This window comes from Balaenoptera ricei, chromosome 20, assembly GCF_028023285.1.
Source record: "Balaenoptera ricei isolate mBalRic1 chromosome 20, mBalRic1.hap2, whole genome shotgun sequence".
NCBI lineage: Eukaryota > Metazoa > Chordata > Mammalia > Artiodactyla > Balaenopteridae > Balaenoptera > Balaenoptera ricei.
In genome coordinates this window covers 46697006-46712034 of record NC_082658.1, presented here as the reverse complement: position 1 = coordinate 46712034, position 15029 = coordinate 46697006, and the positions used below count along the sequence as shown (strand labels likewise).

The following is a 15029-nucleotide window of genomic DNA, read 5'->3' as shown; positions in this document are numbered from 1 at the left end:
TAGTAGTACAATGTTTACAAAGCTGATCCCAGAGCACTTGAACTTCAGCAATCACTAAGTTATTAAGTGCACACACTACTTGGTTAAAAATCTCCAAATGCTTATATTCCTTGAAGCAGCACAGATATGGCCTCTGTGTCCAGGAATTGATATAAGCAAATGTTTTGAAAGTATGTTCCTTCCTGAACTGCAGTCCATTACCACCTTCTGTATCTGATACTGGATATACGTGTATCACTACCTTCAATTCTGTAACTTAAGACTCATCCATCCTCAAGCAGTAAGATACCTTGATGTGACTAGAAATTACAGAGTGAAGACTTGGATTTTTTAAATGTAAAAAATGTTCTTTTGTCATGGAAGAAATGTTGGATAAAAAGTAATTTGTCAAATCTCTCAACCAATTTAGGTTGAATTCATGCTTTCCATAAAAATTTTGTGTTTAGGCTGCTGAAAGCCTTCACAAGACCATTGTTAAGAGGCGAATGTCTCACGTGAGTGGAGGAGGATCCATAGATTTGTCTGACACGGACTCCCTACAAGAATGGATCAACATGACTGGCTTCCTTTGTGCCCTTGGGGGAGTATGCCTGCAGCAGAGAAGCAATTCTGGCCTGGCAACCTATAGCCCACCCATGGGCCCAGTCAGTGAACGCAAGGGTTCCATGATTTCAGTGATGTCCTCAGAGGGAAACACAGATACACCTGTCAGCAAATTTATGGATCGGCTGCTATCCTTAATGGTCTGTAACCATGAGAAAGTGGGACTTCAAATACGGACCAACGTTAAGGATCTGGTGGGTCTAGAATTGAGTCCTGCTCTTTATCCAATGCTCTTTAACAAACTGAAGAATACCATCAGCAAGTTTTTTGACTCCCAAGGACAGGTAAAGTGTTCTCTGTTTTATTTTTCACCCTTCCCTGTGAATAGAGTGACTCATTTGAAATAATGAAGCCTTTTCCTTTTAGATTATTTAATTTCGATACTGGCATGAACTTTCACTTATAATTTTAAAAAAATAGATGAAAACATTGCAAAAAGAAGAATCGTCTAATGTAGGAATCAATTTGCTTTTTAGGGACTCTAGTGCATGGGCGTGCCTGGGGTTAACAGTGTCTTGGGTATGGATATGGGTGTCTGTGTGTATCTATGTGCACGTTTGGATATGTGCCCATGGTTGAATTTCTGCATGTGTATGACATTTAGATCAGGCAGCTTCATCTCTCTGTGGTCTGTCTGCTGTGCATTGATTCCCAAATCAATTCCCAATGTTTTGCTCTTCGTATAGGTTTTATTGACTGACACCAATACTCAGTTCGTGGAGCAAACCATAGCTATAATGAAGAACTTACTAGATAATCATACTGAAGGCAGCTCTGAACATCTGGGGCAAGCCAGCATTGAAACAATGATGTTAAATCTGGTCAGGTAAGCATTCTACTGAAGTGTAGCAGACACACACTGGTATCGGTAGTTAGTAGTGAAATAATTTGCCATCCTTTTCTCTGTTGCACCCAAATTAGGGTGTAATAATAAGGTAATTAGAAGTTATATATGTTCTCATATAAACAAAATGAAAATCTTATAGTTCTTATGGTTACATTTAATCATTTTACTTAGAGATGAAAGCATTTAGGAAATCTTCTCTTTTGTTTATATCGGATCTTTTTTTTTTTAATGCTTCTGTGTCTAGATATGTTCGTGTGCTTGGGAATATGGTCCATGCAATTCAAATAAAAACGAAACTGTGTCAGTTAGTGGAGGTAATGATGGCGAGGAGAGACGACCTCTCATTTTGTCAAGAGATGAAATTTAGGTGAGTTCTCAAAAAAGCAAAGTTAAGTCTTGTAAATCTTATTATGTTGAGTGAAGTACAGAAAAATAGTGGGCACCTGGTTATCATGGGAAGTGGGGAAGGTGAAAAAGGAGCATTTTATGTGTGTGTGTGTGTGTGTGTGTTTTTCTCTTCATATCTTTTCAAATTTCCCAAACCCTTGTGCCCATGACAGTGCTCCCTTTTTCTAAAATTATACTACACTTGAGCCAAGAATTTGATTTTGTATCCAAATGGATACCATAGCTAAGGGCTGATGTGGTGGATCAGTACCCAGGTAGCTTATGTTTGTGCCCTTCTCACTGTTAAATTTGTAATAGCAGTATCTCTTTTATGAAATTGTCACGTTGCTTGGGTGATTTGGAAAATTACTTGAACTATTAAAAATTCTTATATGACTAAAAGTGTATGTGTGACTTTAAAAAAGCTGTGTCCTCTTTTCTTTTTCTCTGCCATTCTATAGGAATAAGATGGTAGAATACCTGACAGATTGGGTTATGGGAACATCAAACCAAGCGGCAGATGATGATGTAAAATGTCTTACAAGGTAAAAAACAAAAAAAGACCTTTAACTAAGTATTAGCAGGTTTACTCTAGGTGTTAGTACTACTTCATTATAGTTTGTATACATATATTTTATGTGTTTTGAAATTGTTTTTTGGGATATCAAGCTTTTGCATTTGAATTATATAAAGATATACTAATCTTTATTATTTCTTTTTCTTTTTAACTAAAAGACTTTCAGTAAAAACAAATGTGAGAGAGTGTTATGTTTGGAAAGTTTGTGTTGTCTGTTTAGGGAGGATGGTCTACAGTTGGAAAATAAGGTATATAAAACCTTAGATTGTTTTTATTTTTTGATTGGATAAAGATATTATTTGAGGAACTTAGTCGTTTTGAGTCTTTCTAAAATGTAATTGCTTAAGTTTGCTCTAATGATAAACACTTACTGCAATGTGTCAGAAGTATTTAAACATTATGAATTACACAAAAACCATTCACATATATTTCTTTGGCCAGCCTTGGTTCCATAGTATGTGCTTTGAATTTAAGGTAGTCATTTTGCCAAGATTACTTTGTAGAAAGTTATTATCGCCCTCTCCCCAACTTGAAATGTCTTGGCATTCTGGGCTCTGCATATTAACTCAGATTATTTAGGTTTTCGTAGTAATTTGTTTAATGAAATAGGTAGCTATTAAAGTTTGTGTCTGTTAGGAAGAAGTTTATTTGAGGGGAAGGTGGAGTGGAAGAACCTGAAAGATTTGTGGTCTTTAAACTTTTTTTTTCTTCAGAGATTTGGACCAGGCAAGCATGGAAGCAGTAGTTTCACTCCTGGCTGGTCTTCCGCTGCAGCCTGAGGAAGGAGATGGTGTGGACTTGATGGAAGCCAAATCACAGTTATTTCTTAAGTAAATTTCAGTCACCAAAAATACAAAGGAAAAAGCAAAGCCCCACACACAACAAAACAAAGTGTAACCAAAGTAGCAAATGATTATATTTAGAAAATGGACTTCAATTGCTTTGTTTTTATGGCCATCGGCCGCTGTCTCACAAAATATAACATGTGCTTGAAGCACTATTATCCATGATAGGGCTGGTATAGGAAGTCCTATACCAGAGCCACTCATGGGATGCACGTGTGTTTTGTGGTTTGTTTGTTTTTTCTTTTCTACTGAACACTCTGTATTTTTTTTTTCCACACACACACACTGTATTTTATTTTTACAAGAGATAAATAAACTGACACCAAGCATTGTAAATGGGTGACCACAACAAAAGCAACAATGATTGCAATTACCAAACACAAAACACACTCATACTATGTCATAATATTGACATTCAGTCCAGTAATCCAGTGTTTTGTGGTTTTTAAAGAAAATAATTTGATTGGTGAATTTTTAAAAATTAATTAATTTATTTATTTTTGGCTGCATTGGGTCTTGGTTGCTGGGCGTGGGCTTTTTCTAGTTGTGGCGAGTGGGGACTACTCTTCGTTGCAGTGTGCGGGCTTCTCGTTGTGGTGGCTTCTCTTGTTGTGGAGCATGGGCTCTAGGCGTGTGGGCTTCAGTAGTTGTGGCACGTGGGCTCAGTAGTTGTGGCTCGCAGGCTCTAGAGTGCAGGCTCAGTAGTTGTGGCGCACAGGCTTAGTTGCTCTGCGGTATGTGGGATCTTCCCGGACCAGGGCTCGAACCTGTGTCCCCTGCATTGGCAGGCGGATTCTTAACCACAGCGCCACCAGGGAAGTCCGATTGGTGAATTTTTATTGACAGTAAAACCCAGATCACCTCCTTACGTCATTTAAAACATTATTGTCTAAACTGTTTGGACCACTAATTTTTATATTCTAAACATTAAAAGTGATGCATTTACCAGGAAACACTGCATCTATTTGGTGTTTATATTATGAAATATGTACTGAGCTTTGTCAGGATAAAATCATATTCAACACAAAACACTTCATAATGAGCCATGCTGGCTGATTACCCCAAGACTGGAGAGAAGCAGATACCCAGAGCCACTCATGTGATGCAGATGTGATGGTTTCAGAATGTCTGATTAGCTGTCTGGTTGATGCGGCCTTCACTGGGTAAGGGTCAGTCTTTTTATTTCTCAGGTATTTCACATTGTTTATGAACCTTTTGAATGACTGTAGTGAAGTTGAAGATGAAAATGCACAAACAGGTGGCAGGAAACGTGGCATGTCTCGGAGGCTGGCATCACTGAGGCACTGTACAGTCCTGGCAATGTCAAACTTACTCAATGCTAACGTGGACAGTGGCCTCATGCACTCCATAGGTGAGATAAAATGAAAGCTTCATTTAGAAATTTAAAACCTAGAGAACTGGCATGTAAGACAAGTGGAATTACTTCAGAAAGACCATGTTAGTAAATTTGCATCTGTCTGTCCATATCAGGTTTAGGTTATCACAAAGATCTCCAGACAAGAGCTACATTTATGGAAGTTCTGACAAAAATCCTTCAACAAGGCACAGAATTTGACACACTTGCAGAAACGGTGTTGGCAGATCGTTTTGAGAGACTGGTGGAGTTGGTCACAATGATGGGTGATCAAGGAGAGCTCCCAATAGCTATGGCTCTGGCCAATGTGGTCCCTTGTTCTCAGTGGGTAAGTTCATTGAGTAAGAGCAGAAGAGCAGTGCCTGGCACATAGCAGATGCTTCAAAATTCATTCATTCAATGAATTTTTTTAAATTGAAGTATAGTTGATTGACAATGTTTCAGGTGTACAGCAAAGTGATTGAGTCATGTATATATATTCTTTTTAAGATTCTTTTCCATTATAGGTTATTAAAAGATACTGGATATAGTTCCCTGTGCTATACAGTAGGTCCTTGTTTATCTGTTTTCTGTATAGTAGTGTGTATCAATGAATTGAATTAATTGCTAAAACTTTTAGAGCTGGAAGAAACTTCAGATATTATTTGAGTGATTTTCAGCTGTGGAAAGTGGTTGGCTCTTCTAGCCCTCACTAGATTTCTTAAATATGAGGATCTTATTTCACATATTTAAAGTAAAACTCAAACTCCTTACCTGACCCACTGAAAAATTCCATTTGAACACTCATCAAAAGAAAATTAAAACCCCTGATCTGGTCTGGTGTCTTCATATATTAAATGAGATAATTAGGGTCAAATCTCATATATAGTTGTTTAGTAATGGTAGAACTAGAATTCAAGGCTTATGCCTGTTTACTATTGATATATCTCTAGTTCACAACTCTTTTTTTCTGTAATGCGTTATACAATTTTTAAAAAATTTAACCACTCTTATTTGCATTTGAAATTGTGACATTGCTTGTTTTAAATACAGAAGACATAATATGGCTATTTGGCATCTCTTAATAAAAAATTTCCTAGAACCATATCATTTTTGGTAACATATGCTAAACATTTGAGAAAGGTTGTCCCTTTCCATGTTATAAAGCTGTTTAGTTTATACTGTACAGAAAATGATTTCATTTCATTTCATTTTAGTAAATTATATCTAATTTATAATTATATCTATAATTATATCTAATTATATCTAATCTGTTGTTGCCTGTAGATGTGTTTCTGCTTAAAAGCTGTAGGATCTTATTCTTCATACTTACAGTGAAACTCAAACTCTTTACCCTGGTCTACAAGGCTCTACCCAGCCTGGGCCCTGCCTCATCTCTGACATCATCTTATGCCATTTTCCTTCTTGTTCACCAGACTGAAACCACGCTGGCCATCAAACATGTTAGGCTTATTTCTACCCTTGAGCACCCTTGCTGCTGCTGCCGCCTAGAATACTTATTCCCTGGTCTCTTGTTATTCACGTTTCAAGTCAGATATCACTTTCCTAGTGAGGTCTTTTCTGGCCATCCAATCAAAACCACACCCCCAGTCATTTTATTCCATTCCTTGTTATATTTTCTTTGCAGCAGTTATTTACTATGTGAAATTATCTTGTTTATTTGATTGCTTGGTCTCATTCCACTACAATGTGAGCTACATGAGAGCAGACTGTGTCTATGTTGTTTACTGCTGTAGTTCCAGGTCTTGAAGTACAGCCTGGCATATAACAATGACTCAGTAAGTAATTGTTTAATGAATGAAGATGGAATCCTGCTTGTAGCTAGGGAATTAGAAAAAGGAAATTGTTGAAATCCTCTTGAAGCCTAACATTAGTTCACGAATCTTCATATATTTTGAAAATGGATATTCTGAGTTACCTTTTAGCACCTACCTATAATTAGCGCTAAAAATTATCAGTAATTTTTTCAATAAAATAGAATTAGTTAAGTCCAAGAGGCTTTAATCATTTTGTTTTCTTTCAGTAAATCATTTCTTATGTGTTTTATACTAACTGACTTTTTTTTTAGAGAAGGACTTTTATATTAGGCCAGATCTATTCGAACTGTATCTAAACAAAATACAAGATAACTTTAAAAATTTTAAGTCTATTTTGTAAATTTAAATTCTGGTGCTTATATGAAAATTCAACTATCATTTATAAAGCCAGACACTTTTAAAAAATGCAAAAATACAAAACAACACTACTCTTCACAGATTTTTGTTGTTGTTTTGGAAAATATAATTATTTTTCCAAAAAATATTGTTTATGCTAACATATTATGGATTTATGGTGTTATTTTTATTATGTTATTCTTAAATAAATTAAAATACTATAAAAAATAAATAAATAAATTCTGGTGCTTAAAGTTTTCAGAATTTTGCAGGGGAGGGATTAGAGTGGAAAAAACTAGCACAGCAGTCTAAAAATAGTTTTATTTTGTAACTGAATTATCTCTCTTAATTATACTTGGCTTTAAAGTGGAGGATAGAATTTTTATATCTAGTCAATTATGTAGTGTGTAACTGTAGGAAGTATAGCAGAGTATTGGGTCGTATTTGGCTTCAGTTATCTGTGGTTAGGATTGTTAAATTTTTTCCTTTACTCGAATAACAGATTATAATAATCCTGGGACCAGACAAGAATTAGAGGAGCTACAGGCCATGATCCTGGCTTTGTTGTCACTGATTGAAGTTTGGGCCATCTTATTATGGTTACCCCTGTTCTCTCTAAATCTCTTCCCAACATGCATGGTTAAACAGTGATTTACTATCACATTCATTTTTCTCGAGTGTACCAAAAGATACTTTACTGTGGGGAATTATGAGGCTTATCATTTAGGAACTAGATGCAAATTAGCCACCCATCCCCACTTTGTATGTAAATCTGGCTTATCTTTTGGTTCTGAATGCACAGCCTAGGTCTTTTTCCTGACTTGCTGAAAATCCTGTAGTTTTTCCATTTTTGTTGTTTCTTGCCTAGCCCGTGTTCAGTGTTCACTGAGTTTCCCTGACCGTATGAGAAGAGAGTAGAGCTCTGTGGTCACCGAAGTCTTATTCGCCCTCATTGATTTTCTAAGAAAATGATCTGTGCATATCAAATTCTTTGCCATCATCTTCTATTTCTGTTTTCTTTTATTTTGTCATAGAATTTGAACTGAATCCTAGATTTTTTTTGTCTTCTGGTAAAGCCTTGGCCTCTCTTACCTTTTATCATTTAATCCTTAGAGTTAGCAGCTACTGTAGGTGTATAGAAATAGTCATCTGTCATAGACAGATATACACAGATAAATCCCAGGGGAAAACTTAATCAGTCACCATGTACCTCAGTTCAGCAGGTGGTTTATCAGCTTTGGATTTGCCTTTCAGTGTTCTGCTTAAGGAAAAATGGAACTGTTTACACTGACACAATTTTATTTTGTTCCCAGGATGAACTAGCTCGAGTTCTAGTGACTCTATTTGACTCTCGGCATTTACTCTACCAACTGCTCTGGAACATGTTTTCTAAGGAAGTAGAATTGGCAGACTCCATGCAGACTCTTTTCCGAGGCAACAGCTTGGCCAGTAAAATAATGACCTTCTGTTTCAAGGTTTCTATCCATTTATCTTTTTTTTTTTTTTTTTTTGGTGCCAGAGGTATGCCAAACAGTGATTATGTACAGACTGTACAGAGCAGAATGTCTTCTTTAATGCAAGATATTTGGAGCAGGCATAATAAATTCCTACTTGTGTATTTCTTTAGGTATATGGTGCTACCTACCTACAGAAACTCCTGGATCCTTTATTACGGATTGTGATCACATCCTCTGATTGGCAGCATGTTAGCTTTGAAGTAGATCCTACCAGGTGTGTCATCCTCTCATCTGCAACAGCTCTCCATTTTTTCATTTCCACTACATGAGGCAAGGCCCTCATAATTTCTCCCCTTGATTCTTAAGATTAGTCTTTAATTATAAAAGTTACACACAAATACATTTTTCTTTTCTTTTTTTTTTTTAATATTTATTTATTTGGTTGCGCTGGGTCTTAGTTGCAGCAGGCAGGCTCCCTAGTTGGGGCTTGCGGGCTCCTTAGTTGCAGCATGCATGTGGGATCTAGTTCCCTGACCAGGGATCAAACCCGGGCCCCCGGCACTGGGAGCACGGAGTCCCAACCACTGCACAACCAGGGAAGTCCCTCAAATACATTTTTCTTAAAGAAAGTTACAAATAACATTAAAGGTGTCTTTGACTATCACCTCTAGAGACATAGCACTGTTACTAGTTAGGCTGTTCTTCTGTTCTTTTTTCAATCCATTTGCATATACATATTTCTAGTGGTAGAAACTATATTATAATGTGGGCACTTAATATAAATGGTAAGATATTATCAATATATACATGTTTTTGCAACTTTTTTTTTTTTAACATAATCCTGTATCTTAGATCATTCTTTGTCAGTATAGAAGGATAATGAATCTGATTCTTTTTAACTGCTGCATAATATTTTGTGGTTTGGCAATATCATAATTTATTTAGCCAATGCCATATCGATCCCACTGACTTTTTAATTAATTAATTAATTAATTAATATTTGGCTGCATTGGGTCTTTGTTGCTGCGTGCGGGCTTTCTCTAGCTGTGGCGAGCGGGGGCTACTCTTCGTTGCGGCACATGGACTCTAGGCACGCAGGCTTCAGTGGTTGCGGCACGTGCGTGGGCTTAGTTGCTCCGTGGCATGCGGGATCTTCCCGGACCAGGGCTTGAACCCATGTCCTCTGCATTGGCAGGCAGATTCTTAATCACCGTGCCACCTGGGAAGTCCCAATCCCATTGACTTTTGTAGTAACTTTCTAATTATTGTCCTAGCATTATCTTTTTATTTGCAGATCATTTACTGCAGGAATTATTCTGAAACCTAAAATTTTTTGTCACTTTTTTTCTTAGAAACCATCAGTTGTTCCCCATTGACTGCAAGAAAAAAACTCATCTGACTATAATCCACATCACTACTTGTCATTCTTTCATGTGATCTCTGTACTTTAACTCCAGTGAAATATGCGCATGTTGTACATTTTTAAAGTGGCTTGACAACGTGGGGTTCATTGGGATTAAAGTTGCCGAATAAGTAATACCCATTTTCCCCTCGCCAAGTTCAAAACCAAAAGGTCAGAGGGAGGGAGGGATGGGAGGGAAGCACGCAGGAATCAGCTATCTCCTTTATTTCTGATAAAAATGATTAAAGAGTGGGGCTTTAGATCCTGTGGGCATATAGTATAGGCTTGCTAATACATCACCTTGAATTGGAATCATCTTCCCCATCCCTTGCACAGCTGGGTAAACTACAGGCTTCCATCACAGGGACTGGCAAGCTTTTTATCACAAGTGGAGAGAAGACCAGATTATGTCTTTTCTGCAGGCAGACATATCTAGAATGGAGAGGATGGCACTGAACTGAGCATGCTTGACTCTGTTTTTTTTTAATCTATCTCGCTCTTCCTCCTATAATGAGGATTGACTTAGGAGAAGGGAAAGAGGCCAAGGGGTAATGTAAGGTGCATTATAAAAACCACCATCTCCATGAAGCTTTCTACCTGTCCCCATGGTATCTGGCTTATAGTTGGCATTTCATAAATATTTGTTGAATGAAATTTTAAACACTTATGCTTGCTTTTTCTAAGCCACATCTCTTGTCTTTCAGTTAGGACCTTAACATTATTTTATTTTTTATTTTCAAGTTCAGAGCTTCTTGATGGTTTCTCTTCCTAAATAATTTTATTTGGCAACTTCGTATCAGTTATTTTTGGCTCTGCCTTTGCTGAAGTATCAACTGTAATATCTAATCAGAACTCTGGCACCTAAATTAACCAGTTATTGTTAAAATGGTTAAAAAGTTGTAGTTTAAAACTTAAAAGCAACATTCTTTTAATGTCATCTTGTATTTTGTTACCATTTAGCAATTTCACTTTCTAAAGGGTAAAAATTACTTAGAGAGTGAACTACTGCCTGAAAGAAATCTACTGTACTAAGTACTTTGGTACAGAGAAGGAAACTAGATGACAAACTTCCTATATTCAGGTTACTTAAAATCAAGTTGATGTCTTTTCTGACATGTAGAGGGCTTGGAAGTTGACACTGCTATGTTCACAACAAGAAAAAGCTGAAAACAGAAAATCAGCAACTCTTCTTAGATTCATCAGAGAATTGAAGGGCACCCCCCCCCCAAAAAAAAGGGGAAAAACTGGCGTGACAGCCAAATTCAGAGAATCCCAGCTTACAGGGAGAAACAGCTGCTGGAGTCAGTAACTGGTAGGAACACTTAGGCTGTAATAGACAACTTGCTGGAGGTTGAGCGTGGATTAGCTTGAGAATGAAAGCTCCTGGGGGCCCTGTGTCAGGGGTACCCCCACACTTCTGTGAGTTTGACCTCTAGAAACCCTACCAGGTTCTCATGGTGAAGATGGAAGAAAAGTCCCCTTGCACTCTGGGCAGGGGAAGGGGAAAAGTAACCATTTTGTAATATGCGCATAGTGTTCTGTTCTCCCTTACAAAGGCCTGCCTTTAAGGGAAACTATCAGAGCCTTATCTGACCTGGAGGATGGGCAGTTACCCAACTTCAGCCTCCTCTAGCCTTCCTGACTCACATAAGGGGAGAAAAAAGCCTAAGAAATTCTTCTGAAGGTCACAGCCCAGCCACTCTGGCCCAATAAAACAATGGAGATATAAGCATAAGATTATAGACTGCTTCCCTTCCCCAGTACCTCACTACTACATCAACAGGACTCCAGTGTATTAAAAGTGGGTTACAACCGAGAGCTTCAACACAGAGACTCTAAGAAGAAATTCCTAGGGAAAACTAGGGAATCCCAGACAACTAGGTAGACAAAAACAAGGACACTGGAAGAAATTGACACCTATAGCTACAGCAAACATTAAACACAACCTAAGTCCTAGCCAGATTAACATATAACCTTACACTAAAGACCTCTTTGTTTCTGTTCCTGCTACCCATTATGTCTTAGGTCTTTCAACAAAAAAACTACAAAGCTTGCTAAAAAGCAATAAAAATCGCAGTCTCAAGAGACAAAGCAAGCATCAGAACTAGACTCAGATGTGACAGATTTTGGAATTATCAGACAAGGATTAAAATAACTATAATTAATATGTTAAGGGCTCTATGGAAAAAAAGTGGACAACCTGCAAGAACCGGTGGGTGATTTAAACAGAGATGGAAACTCTAAGAAAGAATCAAAAGGAAATGCTAGAAATCAAAAACATCGTAACAGAAAGGAAAAATGCCTTTGGATGGGCTTATCAGTAGACTGGACACAAATGGGAAAAGAATTAGTGAACTTGAAGATATGCCAATAGAAATTTCCAAAACTGAAATGCAAAGAAAAAGAAAAACTAAATGGAAATGAAAGTACATCTTATCAGAATGTGTGGAATGTAGTGAAATGTAGTATTTACAGCATTAAATGCATGTATTAGAAAAGAAGAACAATCTAAAATGAATGGCCTAAACTTTCACCTTAGAAAATTAGAGAAAGTTCAGTATAAACCTAAAGCAAGCAGAAGGAAAGAAATAAAAATTAGAAATCAATGAAATTAAAAACAGAAAAACAATAGGATAAAAAAACAAAAACAAAAGCTGATTGAAAATCAAAGGGAAAAATTTTTGTACACACAAACACTTAATTGAACACAAAGCTTCATTATAGATCAGAATTAATGGAATAGCCAATAAGTTATCATTGGCATGTGGGAGGCAGGAGGGATAGGTGTATTAGAGGGACATCTGAAACAGACCAGCAGCACACCTGCTGCTGTGTTGACTCATTAAGAAAAAGTTCCCACAAAGTAGACAAGAACTGTCAAGGTTTCTAGGAATCTCTTCTAGCCCTGTTAAATATATTGTTAATCTTTTCTTTCATACGCAAAGCTTCTATGCCCTCCGTATCTCAGATTTGAGTTACTATTGTAGCTTCTTAAGTGATCTCCCTGCATAAAGCCCCCATTTTTAGACCAATCTCTTTTTAGTTCCCCATATATCCCAAGTTCATCTTCTGCCTCTGACTTCTCGGCAACCAGTTGCCATGTGAATTAATCGTGTCTATCTCTGGTTTGCTATTTTGTCTTTTATATCCTTGAATAATTGTACTCATTGCTTAGTGTGTACTTGTCTCCCCTCTTTGAGAAGTTCAAAGGCCAATTATTGTTGAGTCCTCAGCACCTGGCATTAAGATGGCAAATAGTAGACGCATGATAAATGTTTATCGGATTGAATTGTGTGCTTGTCCTGCCTTCTTCTTTCTGAAATGCCCTTACTTCTTTTTGCCTATGCAGATTCTTTCCCTCCTTTAGAACTCACCTAGTCCATGAAATCTTTCCTGCCTGTCGTCTACATTAATTTCCAAACTCTTACTGTATCCATATGCTGCACCACATGGTGAGCTGCAAGGAATCTGGAGTGTCCCCAACTTTTATGTAATATGTAAATTAGTATAGAAAGAAAATTACTAGTTAAGAGATTGAAAACAAGTATTTATTCAATAATTGTTTTGGTAAGGTACTATGCTAGTTTTTAAGGGGTCAAAGATGACTACATCCTTCAAGGATCTTACAGTTTAGTAGGGGAGATAAGACATATAACAAGTAGTTAAGTAGTGACTTTCATAGGGAATGTGTTTTGAGAGTTCGATTGGGCAGCTCAAGTAAAGGTTTGTGGGTCTGAGAGCCACTGGGTAAAATTTAAACCCCATAAAGGAGGCATTGTAATTATTCCTGTCTTATTGATGGAAAAAATGAGGCTCAGAGAAGTTGAGTATCTTGACCAAGGTCATAATGGTCAATAAGTGGTAAAGCTGAAATTTAAACCTAGTGAGTCTGCCTTCTGAATATCTGCCTTTAATCACAGCACGAAGACTTTAGAATCATACAGAAGAGGGGCTGCCCTGGCGGTCCAGTGGTTAAGACTCCGTGCTTCTACTGCAGGGGGCGCGGGTTCGATCCCTGGTCAGGGAACTAAGATCCTGCAGGCTGTGCAGCACGGCCAAATAAATAAATAAATAAATACCTTTAAAAAAAAAGGAATCATACAGACGAATTAGCAACAGTAATTGAATGTGGGGAATAATGGAATACTGCGGGCAAAGACGACATCAGAGGTCACCTGAATGACATGATTGAAGCAGTAATGGTGCCATTGACAACATGGGGAACACAGGATGAGACATACAAGTAGGAGGAAAAAAATCAGCTGATTTTGAACAAACTGAGTTTTAGGTACTGGCAAGAGGGACGCCTAGCAGTTAGAGATATTAAACTGGATATGAAGGGCAGTTGAAAATAGGGCCTGAATGGCCACAAAATATTGAAAGCATGTCTAACTTTACTGAAGTCATGGAAATAAAAGTTAAAAATGTGAGATGCACTCTCCTACCTACTAGATGGACAAAGGAATAAAAATCATATACTAAATTTGTGAAAATATAGGGGGAGCAGAATTTTTATACACAGTTCTGAAAATTGCCTTTTTTATAGTTGGTTTGTTTAAATCAGGTTCCCAGCAAAGTCCAAACGTTGCATTTGGCTGAATGTCTCTTAAGGAGTCTCTTTTAAGGAGTATGTCTGTTTGTTTGTTTGTTTGTTTTTAATTGGTTTTGCTTTTTTTCTTTTTCCTCTCGATAGGTTAGAACAGTCAGAGAGCCTTGAGGAAAACCAGCGGAACCTCCTTCAGATGACCGAAAAGTTCTTCCATGCCATCATCAGTTCCTCCTCCGAATTTCCCCCTCAGCTACGAAGTGTGTGCCACTGTTTGTACCAGGTATGCTTAAGGTTAGAGATTACCATTATTAATCCACAGCTAAATTTAAAAGAATGCTTTACCAAAGAGGGATTTAGCTGCTAATAGTGGGTGGTTGATAATACTGAATCAATTTGGATGAATAATGCATTAAGAATTGTTTAAATTGGCTTTAAAAATATGAAGTAGTTTAAGGGGGTACTTTAAAAATAATAAATTTTCCTTGCGTTGAGAACAAGCTTAAAATGCACCAGATCTACTGGATATAATAGATGTGATTGAAATGAGATATATTATGGAATTTTTGTTGTTGTTTTTATCTTGTACCAAAATAGGGTCTTTCACATATGAGGCTGGTCTACTCCTTGCTCTTTGTGTTGTGAAATGCTTGATCCATAATTTTGATTTTTTCATTAAGCTCTCTTGTGTTTGTGTCAGGTTTTGCCAGGACAGGCTGATGTTTATTTTATGTAGAATGCTACTTATAAAATATATTGCATCATCATTCACGTCAAATTATTAGACTTTCCAACACTAGAACTGCAAGTAATGCTTCTGAGTTCAGATGTCCACAG

The 15029-nt window shown here is 37.2% G+C and overlaps 1 protein-coding gene across 11 annotated transcripts in view; it reads left to right on the top strand.

Annotated features, from left to right (window-relative positions):
- The window catches only part of NF1 (neurofibromin 1), a 260084-nt gene that overhangs the window by 128417 nt on the left and 116638 nt on the right, over nt 1-15029 (top strand). For all 11 annotated transcript variants that reach the window (XM_059908698.1, XM_059908697.1, XM_059908694.1 and 8 more), the window contains 10 exons: nt 447-887; nt 1290-1429; nt 1695-1817; nt 2299-2382; nt 3128-3244; nt 4450-4631; nt 4751-4962; nt 8101-8262; nt 8415-8518; nt 14340-14475. In XM_059908698.1, the coding sequence (XP_059764681.1) occupies nt 447-887; nt 1290-1429; nt 1695-1817; nt 2299-2382; nt 3128-3244; nt 4450-4631; nt 4751-4962; nt 8101-8262; nt 8415-8518; nt 14340-14475 (1701 nt within the window). The remainder of the gene's footprint in view (nt 1-446; nt 888-1289; nt 1430-1694; nt 1818-2298; nt 2383-3127; nt 3245-4449; nt 4632-4750; nt 4963-8100; nt 8263-8414; nt 8519-14339; nt 14476-15029) is intronic.